Source organism: Hyalella azteca, unplaced genomic scaffold, assembly GCF_000764305.2.
Source record: "Hyalella azteca isolate HAZT.00-mixed unplaced genomic scaffold, Hazt_2.0.2 contig3122, whole genome shotgun sequence".
Lineage (NCBI taxonomy): Eukaryota > Metazoa > Arthropoda > Malacostraca > Amphipoda > Hyalellidae > Hyalella > Hyalella azteca.
In genome coordinates, this window is record NW_025933375.1 from 42,590 (window position 1) to 57,790 (window position 15,201).

The window sequence follows — 15,201 nt, forward strand, 5'->3', positions numbered from 1 at the left end:
GATTTTGAAGCATCCAGGTAATTATCTAATCCTTTTTCGCTAAAAAACACCTAGACTGTTTCGTATCATCATCAAAGCCTCTAATTCCCTCACATCTAGAAGACATCCAGTAGTGAGCTGCACAGCCTGTCCGCTGAACGATATTGGTTTACGACCAACATTAGATGAACAGTAGTTGGCGCTCCACTGGAACACCACGTGTGGGTACGCGCCTCCCGTTCCAACATCCCTGAACTTGACGCAGGTGTGTTCCTCCCAGTGCGCGATGGCGCGTAGGATGCCCGGTTTTATGATGCTATCTGTGAATAAATCGTTATTATGCATCGTTTCCTGGGAAATTTCCACCGGTGTGATACCGTTCGGGAAGCGAAAAAAATGTCATCTGGTTGAGTGAGAGTTTACCCAATTGAAGGAAAATTCGATAGACACAATTATTGTGTACCGTTTCCTTGGAAATTTCCACCGGTGTGATATCGTTCGGATAACGAAAAAATTTCATCAAGTTCGGTGAGAGTCAACTCCATTGAAGGAAAATTCCGATCAGTATATTGTTTATTTTTATCGTTCGACAGCTGATACAAATGCGTGTCTTGTAAAGAAAGGAAATAATTTCTTACTTGTTGATTATGAAGAATCTTCATTAAATAAGGGAATTGCATGTTTCCCATGCCAATTTCTGTAATAGATTCCATTTAAATAAATGCAACACTAGCAACACTAATCGCACAATTAATGTTAGAAAAGTGAATGGGTCATTCTGTCTAAATAGTGTCACTTTCTACACGCAGCACTGATGATCCTCTTTGTTGTACCATAACTGGGTCAGAGTCAGGACAACCCACGCGCTGGTAGAAAGTGCATCGATATTTGGGCAGAGTCTCTCATTAATCTGAAAGTGATCAGGGCCCATACTTTAAAAAAAAATTAAGAGATCGTAAGTTTATCAGCCAATCATTAACGTCATTTCAAGTAAAATCCACCAATCATAAACAATAAAATAGAGCGTAAGTACTTACGTTCACTTAGCGAATTTTGAAAGTATATATATATATATATATGGCCCCGGAGCGGTACAGCACGTCATGTACAGCACGTTATTGACAACAAATGATGCGGGTCGCATGTCGACCGAACTTTATTTCAAGGTCCAAAGACCTGCTGTATTGGCCAGAAGGCGTGCTATCTATACTTGTGTAACTACGCATAACTGTCTATTTTTAGTCTGCGATTAGTGGGTTTTGCTAGAAAAGCCGTCAATGATTGCCTAACGGTGTTCTATACGCGTAGCTATTTTTGACAGTACTTACGGCTCTTGCAGAAAAAACGTTATGCTAAATTCATTGTAAGAATTATGAACGAATTACGAACTATATAACGACAAATAGCCGACGGGATGGAATGTTTCCTAATCTTCAATGACAAAGGATACTGTTGACAAACTGATCGCGCAAATAAAAGTGAAAATCAAGATAAAAATAAGCACCCATCAACCATTCACCCATCAGTAAACGATGGTGAGAGAAATTGAGTTCTTAAGCGACATGGGAAATTTAGGTTCAGCTAAATAGAGACGAAGTTGACATTGTGTAGCTGTTAGTTCACAGATGCAGAAATAATAGTTTAGCGCTAGAGAACAGTGATATTTACCGTCTTAGAATCAATAGTTTACCTTCGCAAAAGTGATGGTTACCGTCTTAGAATATACAGTTTACCGTTGCAGACGCAATTGTGTACATTGTAGAATTATATGCCACTAACAGTAGTAAAACTCACAGTTTAAGGTTTTAGAACTGATTGTTTACCTTTGAGGAATTTACCGTTGAAGAACACATGTTTACCGTGGGCTACCTTATAGCTCACCGTTGTAGAATCTATACAAGACTTCTGGCCAGCCTTCGCTGTTGGCCTTCCAGTTGAATATCCCGGGTGGCCAGATTGACTGCAGAGTCTCTTTTTCTTCTTCTTCATCCACGAACAGGTCAAACAATTCTTGCATGAATGGAGTATCATCTTCCAGAATCACGACCAGCGACTCCAACTGAAGTAGGATTAATGTTCTAGTTTAATCGCAATCTATGGCAAATTCTGGGTCTCTGACAATTTTGGTCACACGAGCTCGTCGGAATAAGCCTCATAAGGCTGTACAATATAATGGATCATTAATTTAAAAACATACATATGAAAGTTTGAAAAAATTTGAATATCCTAGGTGAGCCATAGAGTTTCTGGTGTCAGCAATGGATCAACAATTAAGTAGACTGTGTTTTCTTTCAAGACTAACCGAAATAGCTTTGAATTGTGAAATTATGGCTTTCATTTCCAATGTTGGCTATTATAAAGTTTTACTTCAATACTAATTGATAATTTATTAAGAGTCAGCCAGTAAATTTGCTCAGAATGCTCCTTTTCATCTAAATTATTGAAAATGAAAACTATGAATATTATTTGTATTAATTTCATGAATGATTATTTTTGACTATACTAACCACTCTGAGTAAACCATTCGTTACCAGAATGTATGCAACCTTATGCGAAACATGGAAAATATTCATGAAAACCGTTGTTCTACGCTCATGTTTCTCCTCGTATAAAAGGCAATTAAAAAAGATAATTCCTGAATAGTTAGCTGTCTTATCAGAGATGTAACATGAACGTTCACACGCTTTTTTAGTGTCCATATTGTTGATGTTGTCAGGTATTCCGGCTGCACGTTGACGTTGGGGTTGTGGAAGCCAGTCATTATGTCATTTATCAGAAACTTACGCTGATGTTGAGGTTGTGGAGGCGAGTCCTTATGTCTTATATCAGAAACTTACGCTGATTTTGAGGTTGTGGAGGCGAGTCCTTATGTCTTATATCAGAAACTTACGCTGATGTTGAGGTTGTGGAGGCGAGTCCTTATGTCATTTATCAGAAACTTACGCTGATGTTGAGGTTGCGGAGGCCGGAGGCGAGTCCTTATGTCTTTTATCAGAAACTTACGCTGATGTTGAGGTTGTGGAGGCGAGTCCTTATGTCTTATATCGGAAACTTACGCTGATGTTGAGGTTGTGGAGGCGAGTCCTTATGTCTTATATCAAAAACTTACGCTGATGTTGAGGTTGCGGAGGCCGGAGGCGAGTCCTTATGTCTTTTATCAGAAACTTACGCTGATGTTGGTGTTGTTGAGGATGAAATCGCGTCGCCAGTCAGGACCCTGAAGGCAAAGAATTACAATGATAACACAACAATGATAAGTGTGTTAACCGTTATATTATCGCTGCAAAATTATTTCAGTCATTCATCACACGCAAATAACTCAGTTATGGTCATGCAGCAATGACTGCGTCCATGCATGCATCTTCTGCCTATATTAAAAATAACAATTATCCTTCATTCGAGTCTTTATTCTTTAGAACTCCTCGAAAAAGTTTCTCAAAAGCACGCAACAGAAAATCGTTTTCCTTGAACAGTGTGCTTTTTACTACATCGAATTCATGACACATTGAATTTTAGGTTTTCGATCATTTTTGTCATAATAGTAATAAAAAATTACGATCGAACCTTGAAATTTTCATCATTACTGTTTGCCGAACAATGATCACGTTTTTCTAAATTTTACTCTTTCTGGAGCACGCCGCAGACATGGTCTAAAATTAATAAATCATAAATTCAGCTTCTTTAGGCTGCAGCTCAGACTGAGCTAGCCTGATATTTTGGTTTAGGCCACGCACATTTCCATTGTTCGACTCGATCGCTTTAGGCCACCCCCACTAAAGTTCATCAAGCTTGAAGGGCTTCAAAATATCAATTCAAATCCCCCGCCAGTTGGATCAATCAACAATCTCAGAGACTGATGTGAGCACTGCACAACTTTTTAGTAACTATCAATGAATATATTCATAAAACTATCGTAGCAAATTTCGGAATTCACGTGATAGGCTTCCTTCTTGCTCATTTCCTTCCATTTCGCTTCGCTCCATTTTTTTATGTAACAAATAAATAAGACAAAGAATGGTTCAAACAGTACTGAGTACAAACCACGTTAGAGTCGTTGACTTTAATGATCTGCCCAGCGGTTCCAGACAAACAGATCACGATGACAAGTAGTATTTTTTCAAGCGTCATCCTGCAATGATGCTTCAGGCAGTCCGTTCATGGAGACTTTCGTTTCAACACTGCGACCGATAATCGAATCTGCCACCATGTAATAATTACCTGCAAATGAGGCCTCGATGCGCTAATAGCACCCCGCGAAGGCCGAAGCTTCTGTGCATGGTGAAGTTTCCTTTTTCTGTCGAGCGAGCGGTGATTAACCTCATTGTTTCATGCAGAGGCCTTGCTTGCGTTTGGCAATTATTTGTCGTTTAATTTAAGGTTTACTGGCCTTTTATATTTTTTAGTTAAAACTTACTTATAGTATTGCAATGAAAAGTAAGCCCGTCCGTTCATGACAATAGCGACGCATGCGCTAGAGATAAAAAAAATGTAACTCACTGCAGTGAGTGACAGAGAGCGCATTTTCTCATTGACGAAAACTTTAAGTCACGGACGGACAGACAGACGGACGGACGGACATGGCGAGTACAATAGCGCCTTTTTTCCATAAATGAGAAAATGCGCTTAAAAGATACGAAGAAAAAAGGAAAAAAGGACATTTTGTCCATACGGCTGGAGGTGAAAGCAACTTTCCAAGCAGCTCATCAAGTATTTACATAAAAGCTTATCGAGTAATTACAACATATAGGGGATAGGATGTGAGGATAAACCAGATGGCACTCGTACTCCTACATCATAAAGCATTGTTTTTATTGTAAAAATCATAGTTTCGCTGTTTTGCTAGTGTTACTTGTATGAAATTTCGAGCGGGTATCATCATTGTGATTTGTGTTAAATGGACGCATTTCTTCTGCTCATGATCCGCCATGCTTGGTTAAATAAAAATGAAAATAGCAAATACGATCAATATGTAGTTTTAAGATACCAAGCTGTAATTTTTCTCATACTTTAAGTCGTCCTTAGAAACGAAAGCAATAAGAAGCTTATGGACGAAACACTCTAATCACATTACCATATCATAATCATATCATGTCATAGTGGTGTCAGCGCCGAAGAATAGGCCTGATTTGGCCTGTCGCCGAATCTTGTACTTTTCGTGATTTGTTCACAGGAGATCTGAATACAGGTCCTTTGACCGGGTCTTCGAAACTGACGATAGTTTAAAATAGCTACTAGACTTGCAACGGGTTAGAAATGATGCTAGGCATTTCAAGTCTGAACATATATTTTTCCATGGCTTTATCTGGTCTATTCTTGAACGTGTTCATACACGGAGCGTCAACGATCTAATCAGGGAGGCTATTCCACATGTCGGTGACTCGAAGCGTCAAGAAGTGTTCTCGCGGGGATGAGTTGCATTGCAGTTTTTTAATTTATAACCGTGGCCCCTGGTGTTGGTTCTTGCTTCAAATTCTTGTAATCCCTGAACCTTGTATAAACCATGAGAATCCGTATACCTATACTTCTAGGAGGCCAACACGCCGACGTCGATAACAGAGGTTTGGAAGCTTCATAATCTTTAATCTTTCTTCACAAGACTTGCCCTTCAAGCCTGGAATTATCCTGGTTGCACGTCTTTGAACACTCAACTAAACTTTAGTCCTTTTCAAGTTTCAGTGGCCACACGGCATTTCCGAACTCTAGGTTGGGGCGCACGACAGTGACAAACAACAACTTCAACGTTTCTGCATCTATGTAAGAACTCGAAAGAGCGTCCGATCAATCCAAGAAGTTTTATCGGGTTTATTAGCTTGCATTTCTATATGCCTAGAGAATTTCAGCTTCTTGTCAACATAAAATCCCGAATCTTTTTCCACGCTAGTTTACTCAATCATTACCCTCTCGTTGCAAGTTGCAACCATGTCTTCTCAAACTGTAATCTTGCTGTTCAAATGCAGCTGTCACGTATCAGCCAAGTTAACTAAATTATCGAGATCTTCTTGCAATTGCACTTAATTTGACGCATCATTAACTGAATTATAAACTTTTGTGTCATCGGCATACAAGGAGCACACGCTGGACACTGCTTCTGGCAGATCGTTTATAAAAGCAACGAACAAAATAGGCCCAAAACGCTTCCTTGTGGCACGACGCCACAGCGCACTGATGCCCAGTCTGACACGGTTCCGTAAACTGACTCTTTGTCGTCTACCTACTAGAAAATCTCTTATCCATTGCAGTACGTTTCACTCTATCCCCAAAGACTTCACTTTACGCAACAGCCGCTCATGCGGAACACTGTCCAATGCTTTGGCACAATCACGGTACACTGCAACCGCTAGCTCCTTTTTGTCCAGCAGGCGAGTCCAATCGTTAAGGGGACCGGCTACCCTAAAATTTTCAATTTTGGCGTTTTTCGGTTTTTGTGCTCATCTGAAAGCTGGAATTCTGCTCTTTCCAATGGTACCACTGCCATCGCTGTACGCAAATATTTACGTTCATGAATTTTGACATTTGATTCATGCATTGTCTCCAACTTTACACAAGTGGGCAAAATTTCAGATCGATAGGATAAGTAGAAGTGTATTAAATTTTGATTACAAGATTTGTAGCAGACAGACAGACAAACAAGAAGTGAAGTTAAAGAGAAGTGTTGTAATAAAAAGTGGTCAAATCTGAAATCACAAACGAGCTTGAAAAGGGCCTCAGAAAGTGTAACCGTTGTTCCGTACCGTAGCTTCCGATAGTGCTACTTCTGAGACGAGTAAGCAAGACATGCGAACTTAGCGTTTACTGTAAGTAACCGCAATGCTCTCAGCGTCTCAGTTGATATCGAATAGTCCAAGAAGTAGCGCCTGAAGAATACCACTGCCATAACTTTCAGACCACTGATGGCGACGGTGAAAGATCAACACGGGTTCGGATCATACTCAACGCAGCAAGAAGACGGAGGCTTCACTACATTCAAGTTCGTCTACGTGAACAAAGATTCAATTTTTTGTTGAGGTTGGATTTCCGGAATAAATGGCAGCCGAGGGACCAGCGAAGAAGTGATAAAAAGCGGAAGGGCTGCCAGTCTCCAGATGTCCACATGACACCGGTTGCATGTCGAAAAAATGAAAATGAATAGGTAATCTCGCGTACGAATATCAACGACTGTAAATGGTTTTGATTATTTGTTTTGTTCATCAAAGGGCCTTTAGCGAATTTTTCCCTTTTCGAAATTATATTCTACTTTAAAATTATGGAAAGGCTTTGTTGTTCGTAAGTGATTTGCAAAGTCAATAACCGAATTAAAATTGTCTGCCCACGCTATTGTTTCTTATGCTGTTAACTTGCAACCACTAAACTTCGTCCTTTTAATAGCAATTTGCTGCTTCAAGATTTCCATCTTGGAGCCAATCTAGCGGCAGAACGAAAGTTCCACCAGCAACTATATCTTCTCGCCACTTCACTCCGGACCGCAGTATCAAGTGCTGACGGGGTTTCTCAGTTGGCCGAAACTTTTTCGATATTTTACTCTGAGGAATCCTAGACATCCGATGACGAGTACTACACGGCTGACTGACTACACCGCTTTGCTGAATTCTCTCCCAAATAAAAATTAAGAGTGGAGCACCTATGTTTTTATGATAGCTATCGGCGGATGCCTTAGGTGGAGTAACTATGATTTTAAACGGTGAAATAAAGGTGGCGTGCACCACCTATCCCACACCTAAAACCTGCCGATGGCCTCCTTACCCGTAAAGCTCTTCTTCCGCCAACAACTACCCATTGGCACCGGTGGCGCATCAATGAGCCACCTGGCCACTTTTTTAAGGCCGGTCCACACGCTCAGTTTTACACAACGATTTGTCTGCGAAGTTCTAATCGTTGCAGTTAAATTGTTGCGTGTGGACGGGAAAACTGCGCAGTTTTGAAGCCGGCGGGAAAACTGCGCAGTTGCATCGAAATCTGAGCTCCAGAGCATAGATTTCGATGAACTGCGCAGACAAGTCGGAACGTGTGGACGGTAGCACAGTTTTCCGATTCAATTTGTGCTCAGTTTCAATGATTCTGGTCAACAAAGGCGGACCTTCGGTAATGTTATCGGAAATTTATTGCTCTTCTATACGAAAGTTTTTCTTGTATTTGGCGAGTAAAATTCAAGGACTATAGTAACAGGGACAAAAAAGGTGGAGACATACGAGGGCTTAGTAGAAAAATTCAAAGAAATCGATGAAAGCGCAAACAGAGAAACAGCTGTAAAATAAGTTGAAGAGCATTTACCGAAAATAATTTGGAATAAATCAATAAATCGATTCTATCTGGACCTGGGGAAGTCATCTACAAGCCATAACTCTAGTATTTTGATTCTTCGCATTCCCTAAATGATCCAATCTCTTTTATAACAAGGCACAATGCCAAAATTCATCAAAATACTGCCTTCTCCATGGCACGTCTCGGACAAATTTACGACCGGACTCGCGGCCGGTCTCCCCAAATTCAGTGAGCATGGAATATCTCCCAAAGTAATGAACGTAGCTCGATAAAACTGGTATACGTATTCATTAGGACCTAACGTAATGTTTAGCACGAGACAATTCTTTTCGATTTTGCCTTCGTTCTTTATCTAATCTAAAAAATTGTCAGGAGCTACATCGCCGTTGGGAGGTTAGGTTTCTATATTCTAAGTTTCGTTCAAATCTGTACAGTAGTGAATAAGAAATGTCATGCTCACTGCAAATTTCGACACGTACCGTCATATAACTCAGGAATGAAGGTAAAATTCTAAAAATGTTCACGAGCTAAACATCACCGTTAAGTCCTAATGAATACGTGTACCAAGTTTTATCTAGCTACGTTCATTACTTTGAGAGATATTCCATGCTCACCGATTTGGGGAGACCGGCCGGAGTCCGGCCGTAAATTTGTCCGAGACGTCTCCATGGCGAGGTCGCGCAAAACTGAGCAAACTACTCGGATCAGTCGGCACCGTGTGGACGCTCTAAAAATTGCAACGATTTCATTCCGACTTGAAACTGCGCAGACAAATCGTTGTGAAAACTGAGCGTGTGGACCGGCCTTTAAAATGAAGTAAATAAAAATTTTCCTGTAGTTTAAAATCCGATGCTTCTGCATTTACTGATATTGCTTCATACATTCACCATTTTAAGGGCTACGTATGCAAATCCACCATGGCAGTACAAGTAACAATGTCAGACATGGAGCATGAACAAATTATCAGAGTACCATACACATACCTCGTGACAAATCGACTTGAAGAAAGTCCCTGCCTGCAGGATTCGAACTCCGATCTCCCCACGCGAAGACGAGCCTCTCGACATGGCAATCGACGAGAGGACATGGCAATCGAGTAATTTTAAAACATTTAATTGAAGTATTGCAAATATTAATTTTATCAGATGAGAGAAGTTAATGCTAAAACCGTGATGATTAGATGGTTCCATGAACAATTTTATTTGAACATGCTGCTACATTCCAGTAGATAGCCGCCGAAAGAAACTTTATTTATCCATAACGAACGATGCTACAGCTCAGCGTATAGGCTACGGGAAAATACCTAAAAAGTATCGAAGTTTCATATTGTGAACATTACACCAATTTTGACAGCGGTTTGATTCGATATATTTTCACCAAGAATATTCTTACGTGAAATAAATAATTGATATTACTCGAATATTTTGAAATGTCAGGCGTGAAATACCTGCACCACTTCTATTCACTATTTTTCTCCAGCCTAATCTTTAGTTTGTTTTTGCGTTTGAAAGATACCGGGGCCACTTTATTAGAAATTTAGACTTAAAATCAAAATAATTATCTGACTATATTAAATTTCACTATCGAAGTCAGGATAGATAGCCTAATTTTTACTCGTATTCTCTTGGTAAAAAGGATACTTTTGTGACAAGCAAATTCCCCGGAAAGCACATATTTCAAGTACGACAAGGTAAAGATTAGTAGAACGGCGGCGCGTCAACCCAACCGGTATGAACGTGTTACTGGCTTCGCTCGCTGCGCTTGCTGCTTTGCCGCTGTGCTTCACAAAAAAGCCGAGCCGCTGTCGACTACGTCAACATGGGTTTTGAGTTTAGATAAATGGGGCAACTTCAGAATATTATAAATATTATAGAACAACTTATACATCCAAACAATTTATACTTAATGGTACAATAATTAGATCTCAATTATTAAGACTAATTATTGTACACACCACGCAAACACAGCCAGTTGGCGCACACGCAAAATTCACAATAAATTTATGCAATATTTCAGGTGAACATGAAAAATCGGATTCGACGTCATCATTGGAAAAACATTTTTATTGCAAAAAAATTTTTCATTGTTCATCGGACAATTTATAGCAGGAACAGTCTGATACATGGCCAGTGGCTTCACTTTGGCTTGAAAATTTTGTTACCACCTTGCTTCTGTCTGTCAGTTTTATTGGTACCTACCTAATTCACGCTAAATTTTCTTAACTTAACTTAATCTTAAAAGCCAAGCACACAGAACGAAGTCATGGTTTCGTCTTGATCTTGAATGACCCGCAACCCAATAACACCTTCCAACGTTGGATAAATTACGGTGGCAAATACCTTCGTGCACTGTGTAGGTAAACGGTTTTCAGTGGCTTGAAAGAGATTTGCTTGCAATGTGCTATCGATGATTCATCGATGACTGCCGCCTATACCCGCATCCTGTCGATTTATTGATGTTTTATTGTCGATTTTTGGCAGATCTGGCCATTCACTGTTACGCCACGTATAAACTACTATCGCGACCTATAATCATCGGTGCGCCACTCTTATTTTTATTTGGGCTGCGGTGGCACTCGAACACAATGGAAGTTTACTGCAGTGGAGGTGGATACCAGTGCATGGATTTTGGGTGTCATGCTGGTCGGCCATGCATTTTAAGTTTATTTATTTCTTCTTTGGTGTAACATTGTGATCACACTCACTTGTAAGCATTTTTAAGTGAATGTCTCGAAAACTAATTGTAAACTCGAACTATAGTTTCGTAAGCTTAGACATTTCATACAAGTACTAACGATATTTATGACATCCCTTCAAATATTTGTTACCTTACGATTCGTTCAATATAGTTTTATTCTGCAGATATCATTAAATTATTTTGATAAATAATTCATAATTCAAGTTAATGCTCTCAAATTATCGATGCAAGAATCACGAACTCCTCTGGCTTCAACTTGCGCTCCTTCACTCGCCGCCGCCGTGCCTTCAAGCGCCCATCCCTGGAAGTAGTCGCCGAATTTCTCGACTCGCGGAATTTCCCTCGGAATTTTTTAACTAGAATAGATAATATTGCGCTTGTGTGCAAAGTTTATTATAGAAAATAGCCAACAATTAATTTCGACTCACTTAACCCTCTACCGCTTGACATGAGTAACCTGAGCAATATTGTCACAAGCCTACTTCCCAGATTGGAAACGTTCTATTGAGCGCAAAATGACTTGCAATGATGATTGCCACCACGTACGACAACTTTAAAAAGTTCTCTATTACGTAAAAAACGTCCTTAGGTTGCTACAATCAATACTTTACGTATAATTCATGTTGAAATTTATATTCCCGGAGAGTGACATACGGCGGTAGAGGGTCAATGATGCGTCCCGACGTTCTATTATGTACGTACTTTGTATACTTAACCTCAATTCCCTACATCTTTAAGGCGTACTCAATCAGTCGAGTATCAGTTATGTAGTTATTGGCAAATACGTAGTCTCTGATAGGCCGAGTCTTGAATCAACTAGCTGAAGCTTGTCTCACGCGGAAGTGATAAGAATAAGTACGGCGAGCTACTTATCGTCGATTTTATCTCATTAGGTAACAGCCTCTTCCATTCATGTCGATAATGACAGAGGTAAAACTACAATATTAAAATTTGATAACGGAGCCGAGCAGACGATGGTTAAACTAAAGAAAGGAAATATTGTATTATAAACTACAAAAGCTTATGTGGTCAATGACTCAGCAGAGGTTCTGACTTTCCAACCATTTACATTTCCTTACGGGTTGTGATTGGCTTATTTTCTTTTATTCTCAAAGATCTGCGTATAAAGCATATGCTTTACACCATTACGTTCAATGAATTATCTATATCTAAGTAATTATTTAATTGACTTATTCTGAGCAAAAATTTTCTAGTGAACTGTTTTCTATTTGACTCTTTTTGAATGTCAATAATCTTTATGCGTAAAATACCTGCATATATTTAGCTTTGTTCAACTTTTTCATTTTCTTATTAGTGATGAGAAACCACTTTCGTTGTTGAAGAGTGATGCAGAACCGTGTCATTTCCGTTCAGGAAATGTGATCGGCGCGATGCATGACAACTTTCTTAACAGCAACGGAACACAAATCTTCGAAGTAAGCATTCTTTAGACGAACGTAATCATTTCAGAAATAATAATGTAAAACCTCAATAATAATAATGTAATAGTAATACCTCAGATGCCAAGAATCTTGGACCACAAGAAGGTGAACCGCAATGATATCGAATTACTGTATCAAGGAGAATGCGTGTTAACGAGTTTATGCGTAGCGATAGATTACGCCATACATTGTTCCAAGAACTTCTTAGATTCAAATATTTGTTTCGTACGTAACAGAACCGGTTACGCTTGCGTTTTGGAAGAAAATTATAGAGTTCGAAGAACACGACGGCTCGTGGAAGATCAGCCGTTCGCTTCAAGGAATAAGAATAAATACAAGTTTAAGTGAAAGTTGAAGGCGGTAGAATAATGTATCGTGTTAAATAGTGACGAGAAAACGAGAAAGCGGGAAATGATTCGACTAACGATATAATAGCGAGGATTGGAATGAAATGTCACGAATTCAGAAATTAGACAGGTACTTGTTCGATGCCTTCGCGGGCATGCACGATTGATATTTTTCCGTACATGTATGGTGACGCACTTAAAATTACGTCATGAAGCAAGCGATATAAAGCGTGCCAAGCCGGTTTCAAGGGCATTATTCTGGTTCGAGCCAAGACCTTAACGGCGCTTCACCAACGACGACGCCGGTCTTAAATACCATATGCTAAAGTATTTCTTGAATAGGTCGATATTCTTTCATCATAATTCGTTCAAGATCTGGGTGACAGAAACGATGACTATATTTCAAAATCAATCCTATCTCTACGTTAAGGATTGATATCAAACTCGTACTGATGCTATACGATAACACTTTATCGGTTCGAGAACCTGATAATGCCTCCCCCTTTCTTCCACTTGGTTTCATTCACTATCACTCGTTACCTAATTCATAATTAAACTACAACGCGAAATGTACTGAACGTTCCAAGTTCTTGATAAAACAAATAAAAAATTTACGTGAATGCTAGAGAATAAATTTACTTTAGCGCCTCGTTCCCTGCATGGTATATGTGAAAGGTCGTTTACCTTGACCGGTATTACTTGTCAGGGTTGTATAATCTCAATTACCTTAATGGCAGGTGTTCTGCTTGGCTAAAACAAAAAACCGCGGAGACTCTTGAAACAGAATCATTTAACAACAATCGGATTAGGAGATCCATAAAAATCTTTCAGTTATAAAGAGCTTAAAGCCTGTCAAAAATCAATGGCTTTTGAAACCTGCAACTATCAGAGGCTTGGATTGAACAATGAAAATAATGTTTCAAAATATATTATTAATCAGATCAGAGAAACTAGAAGAGGGTCTCAGAGATGAGAAATAACAGTAGTTATTGAGGCGACGCCGCTCCGTTACTTCAGGAAGTACGGGCCACGCTCGAAGGTCGCTGTGCAAGCAGGCGCCAAACTCAAATGTTGGGTGCATCTTGTTTTGCGAACACCGTTCTTCACAGAAGGAAGTTTACACTTGATTTGTTTGCAAGCGCGCTGAGACACGTGGACAGGCGCAGGTATTTGTCGCTTCATTGACTAGATTGACATGAGACGTAAGTGATTATATAAACCAGAGCCACGCTAAGAAAATATTGTCACGGTCATGTAGTTGACATGAAGCTCTTTAGGTTATGTTTCTATAGATAACATAACTTGAGTTGGAATAGAAGTGCATATAATATTTGAATCATTGTTATCCCATCAACAATAGCCATTTAACATCGTTCGATGCAATTTAGTTTGCGTTTTTGTTTCAATTCTGTCAAGCTTCTGCAGCGCGAAAATATTTGTATTCCTGAATTTAAAAACAAGAACTTTTTCAAGATACTCACTCCACAGATAATCCTGGGAATAAATTATTAAGATATTTCATTGCAAATTTTTCTGGCTTCTACCGAATAGGAGCAAAAGAATAGTTGCGCTGAGTTCGAACACTCATAAAACCAACGATAATATTGTTGATGTTCTAAGCAAATTTGAATGTGCAATTTATTTTGATAAACATTTTAACAAATAAATTCACCCGTCTTCTTCATTCGATTGCGTTAATTAGAGGCTCATTAGCTGAAAAGCGAAGATTGAAGTAATTTTTCCACACAAATAAATCTCAGTCCTACTTGGAATCAAAATAACGGATCCCGCATGCCTGATGCTTACCCATGCTGTTCCCGACGAACTCGCGTTCTTGTCGCGCTGACTACGACTCGCGTTCGTGAATTGAGACCTTCTCCGGATGACCCATCCCAAGTAGATAAAAATCTCTGTGGATAGAATCCCCACACCCTGATGTAATATATATGGTTTAAGGTTGCAAAGATTTCTTAACAGGACAAATGCCAGAAGCGTAGTAGTTTTGTTACGGCTACAATACATAAGCGATACAGATTCATGCACGAATTGCGGCGGTCTATTGTGTCACGAGAACAATTCTGCATGAAATCCCAAGTCTCGTGGGTTAAAGGTCACCTTGACAAGGTGGTTGAAAGTTGCCCTTCAAGTGAAATGTCTCCAAAGCGAACTGAAAAAAATCAGAGTGGAACAGAAACAAGTTGCGCAAGGTTGAACGTCAAAAGAGTCCGTTGTAAATTGCCGGTGACAACTGGGTATTAGACTTGAACTGAAGCATATTATCCCATCACTTTGACCTATAGTTCGTAATCATTATTGATAGCTAGAGAACAAAATGACGCGTTGGATCGTCTCGACAATTTTCGTTTTTCTTACGGAGGAAATCGGCTCCCAATTACGACCACTGACTGAATAAAAAAATTACCATGAATCTGAATAAACCGATTATCACCATCACAGTAACATAAATCACACAGCAC

At 39.5% G+C, this 15,201-nt stretch overlaps 1 protein-coding gene across 2 annotated transcripts in view; it reads right to left on the bottom strand.

Annotated features, from left to right (window-relative positions):
- LOC108674308 (blastula protease 10) overlaps positions 1-15,201 on the bottom strand; it is a 35,043-nt gene that overhangs the window by 5,945 nt on the left and 13,897 nt on the right. The window contains exons 1-4 of one of the 2 annotated variants that reach the window (XM_018162246.2): positions 4,021-4,145; positions 3,149-3,196; positions 1,861-2,038; positions 94-299 (exon numbers count right to left, since the gene is read on the bottom strand). In XM_018162246.2, the coding sequence (XP_018017735.1) occupies positions 94-299; positions 1,861-2,038; positions 3,149-3,196; positions 4,021-4,107 (519 nt within the window). In that variant the 5' untranslated portion in view covers positions 4,108-4,145. Of the gene's footprint in view, positions 1-93; positions 300-1,860; positions 2,039-3,148; positions 3,197-4,020; positions 4,146-15,201 lie in introns of those variants that run through there. The other variant, XM_047885786.1, reaches the window with a different exon arrangement.